General features: G+C 40.5%; 1 protein-coding gene across 1 annotated transcript; it reads right to left on the reverse strand.

Moving 5' to 3' along the window:
* Nucleotides 1-276: 276 nt before the first annotated feature.
* Nucleotides 277-4,029, reverse strand: LOC142335563 (chymotrypsin-2-like). The gene is made up of 3 exons (XM_075384101.1): nucleotides 3,741-4,029; nucleotides 2,250-2,340; nucleotides 277-769 (listed from the first exon to the last, which is right to left on the reverse strand). Exons 1-3 carry the CDS (start codon nucleotides 4,027-4,029, stop codon nucleotides 277-279), a joined length of 873 nt encoding a protein of 290 aa, XP_075240216.1.

Consider the following 4,029-nt stretch of genomic DNA (forward strand, 5'->3'; position numbering starts at 1 on the left):
TATCTGGTTTCGGTCTGGGATCTCATCCTGGGCAACAACTGAAACTCATGTTTAGAAGTTATAAGATTTTTGGCTCCTTGTTGAAATGCCGTGCGCCCTGCGGTTATAGAAATTTAAAAATCAATAATAAATTCTAAAACGGTTGTCCCTAAACATGTAATTGTGAATTAACACTTCCAATTTATCAAGAAGGAATCAGTTATCATTATCCGCTTTGCTTTCGTTTGTTTTTGTCATCCTCTGCTTCCAATTTTGGATCTGATATGAACGTCGGATCTATCCGCTTGCCATCGTTGCACGGATCCATTCTGCAAAATGTGGCACACTTGTGAACGTGCTTCCTGCATTACACCTCTCATCCGGGGTTCCCGGGTGGTCACTCGCATAACTGGCCACCCCGAACAGACACTGGGGCTGGGTCGTTCCACATTTATACTTGAAAAGTGGCCCCCCGAAATCGAACAAACAGATATTGGCCCCGGAAACCACGGGTTCGGTGCAGACGTTATATTCTGGGCAATGTTCCACGGCGAATGGGTTCCAGGCGGTTGGGAACCCAGATTGTCGCACCGCCATTTCCCGAAGTGAATTCGGAAGGCTGTTCATGAATTTGCCCCGGGTGACGGTAGCCCCCATGCCAACTGTGCCGAGGAAAGACGAGCGGTGGGTTTGTTGCTGAGAGCAAAGGGGGAGTTTGAACCCGTCGGGGAGGTATCGTTGGGTTTTCACGAGAGCAATGTCATTGGCGGGTTGAGGCGTTGATCGGAAGCTAAGAGGAAAAATTATACGATGAAAGGTGGATAAGATTGATTATTGGGATTTTTCCGTTTGTGCCCCCCAGCTTTGTGCGTGCATATTATATGCACCCCCACGTTGAGAATTTCGTCGGATTCAAACATAAGAAATCGTCGGTTTTCGTCGGTTTTACTTCGCCAAAACCGATCAAAGCCCTTACGTTTTTTTCGTCGTTTCGATTGGTTTTCATCGGTTTTAAACGTACGAGAAATTGGTTTTTGACATAAATTAACCGATATAGTTGTCGGAAGAAATCTCAAGTCAAGCTGAAAACCGAATTTCAAGATTTTCCAGTGTGATATGGTTTTTGACAATCCTCCTTCTTCATTTCGGGCTTGGGACCGGCAGTGGCGGAGTTACATAAAATGACTATAGGTGAATTGAGCAGAGCACTAAGTAAAACAAATCCTGGCTCAAAACGCTCTCTCGAAAACAAAAAAAAACTAAGCACGCACACATTTATAGCAGCAAAACCAATGAGCCCGACAAAACCGACACAAAGCGACAAAAAACAGTTCAAAACCAACACTTCTTACAAGTAAAACCGATGAAACCGACAACAATCCACGAAAAACGACGCTTCATACATCGTTTTTGTCGGTCTTTCTCAACACGCCCCACCCCCCCCCCCCCCCCACCCCCTGACGCAGATGTCATTTTTTACATAATGATTTAATCTGTAATGGCACTAAATAGAGATCAGATTTTTGTTAGGGTGTTTAAATGTAACTGGTCAGACAATACATTGATATACACAGTGACCCGAAACCTGATACACCTCGATAAGAAACATACTAAAAAATGGTAAAATTAGCCGAGATCTTGACACGGAACTTGCTGTAAAAACCAAGATTTGTATAACTCGGATGATTTTTACATGATTATCAAGAAATGACATTTCAGAGACTTTTTGTTTTTTTTTCGGGGGACGAGATGCAGCGACCAGCAACTGGAAATGATAAAAGGTGCGCAATCAAGATTTGTGAAATTTTTGTCGAAGAGCTCGCAAGAAATTTTCTTGGTATGCCTGGAGTAGTTATAACCAAGATCTTACCATGATTTACCTTGAAATATTGGTCTTTCATATTTCTGTCAATATGTTCCAAGCTTTGCGAGATATTTGATGTCAAGATGGTACATGTCTTATCAAGGTGTATCAAGTTTCGATTCTCCCGTTGGACCAGGTACTTACTATATGCCCGGGTCGAGGTGTCAACGCTGAAAAGCGGTGAAAAATGTAAGACTTGCGGTGAATGCGGCAAAAAGATGTAAGAACTGCGATTTTCAGCGTTGAATGCGGTGAATGCGGTAAAAAACAATTCACCTCAAAGAAATGGAAATCTTACAAAAATCACTGTAATTTCCGTGCGGTGAATTTTCATACAATTCGAGGTTTTAGAGGTGAAACTTTAATTTCACCGCTTCCGTTGGTAATATTTGTTCACATTACTCACAAGGGTGCGGCCCATATTGCAGTGACATTTGAATAGACTTTGTAGGAAAATGGCTCGGCGAAGTCTCCTATCTCCACTAGGATCTCCTCCGCTGAAATAAAAGTTTTTCCAAAAGTTTCAGAATCCTTCCTGACAGCATAATAAAGTTATACTATCAATTTCATAAAAAGTTGCCTGGCCGATAAAATCCGTTATCAATTAACATCGTTTGTTTTTTTGTGAATTGTTTGCAAAATTATGTGAATGTGAAAAAACTCCCTGAAACTGTTTGAGACAATTATTTTGTGGTTTTGTTTTTCTAATAATTTTCAGTTGCTTTATCGTGTGATGTTATTTCCGCCACCTGTAAAAGGTTCTGTACTGTTCAGTACTGTTTTTCAATGGTCAACGAGAGTTTTTAATTTGACTATTTATGATTGGTTGATTGAAAAAGTTAGTCCTTTAGTGTTTGAATCTAATTGGCTTATAGACTTCCAGTCAACTTTTACCCCAATGGCTCAGAGTTCTGGCAAGCGGTTGATTTGATCAAACTTGAAACCCGTTTGACCTCCGGTTTCTTTTTTTACAGGATTGGAATCTGATCTCAGATATCCTCGTACTCAACTGGGTCTGATCAGAATTTTGAATTCATTTCAATCTCCCCCGCAGCTTTGTAGGTGCATAATATTTGATCCCCCCAAGAGCAAATGTCATATTTACAAATAATGATTTACTATGTTATGACACGTGCTCTTTAATCGGGGGGGGGGGGTGCATAATGTACTAACCGAAATAAATCGACCTTTTTTCGAAGTCAGTCTCCTTTTTTTAGAATAGGTCAAAAAATCTTTAAAAGCTGCCCACCTGCAGCTAAGATAAGACAGTTTTGGTATAAAAAAATAGCGCATGTTTTCATGGCATAGCTCTTTGCTGGCATATTTCTTTTCAGTTTCAGTTTTTTCACAATTTTGTGACATAGTTAACTTTTTTCGCTCATTTTTGAGAGCATCTGGGTTCATAGACAGTTTTCAGTGTAACCATATCTGGTGAGAAATATTGTTGAGCGCCGTTTAGTTCAGTTGAAAACATGAGGCAGTTTTAGTTGAGGCAGTTTTAGTAAATGTTGATAGATTCGAGGAAACTGAAAAACGAGCAAACTTGAGTCTGATCAGAGGCCACTTCAGTCTGCGTCAGTCTGATCAGACGTTATTTAGATCTGCTAAATTCTGATCTAATCAGAGCACATTTGGCATGGAAAATTTATTTAGAAAAAAATAGCAGTATGGCGCAATATATTGTTGGGTCAAGTTGGTACAGCATTTTTAAAGCCTGATGTTTTTTAAGCCAAATTTGCGAGTTTGACTTGAAGGGACGAGATTTGATGTACCAAATTCCTTCTCATCGGCTAATTTCCTTTTAGCAAACCCCCCCCCCCCCCCCCAAGCCCCCTCTAGAATCATAAAGTTTTTCATAACGGGTGGTTTAAACCTGTGAAATAATCAGAAAACTCACGCAGAAAGATATCGAGACAATTAGTTGACGTCAGTATCCATTTATTCCCAATTATTGTCCCCCCGCAGAACCCCTTGGGCGCGGGCAACCTCAATCTCACATAAAACAGACGGGTGCGGCTGCGAATCCCATTCACAATCTGGGTCAAAAGCGAGTCTTTTAATGTATTCACACCTTCGTGCTCACTTTCTGAATGTTTTGAACTTTCGGCTGTGAGAGAATTCGAAAAGCTGATATAAAAACAGCCGATAATAGCAATTATATGAATAAAACTATTATTGATATTCAT

The sequence above is a fragment of the Convolutriloba macropyga genome, chromosome 2 (genome assembly GCF_964194025.1).
Source record: "Convolutriloba macropyga chromosome 2, txConMacr16.3, whole genome shotgun sequence".
Taxonomy (NCBI): domain Eukaryota; kingdom Metazoa; phylum Xenacoelomorpha; order Acoela; family Convolutidae; genus Convolutriloba; species Convolutriloba macropyga.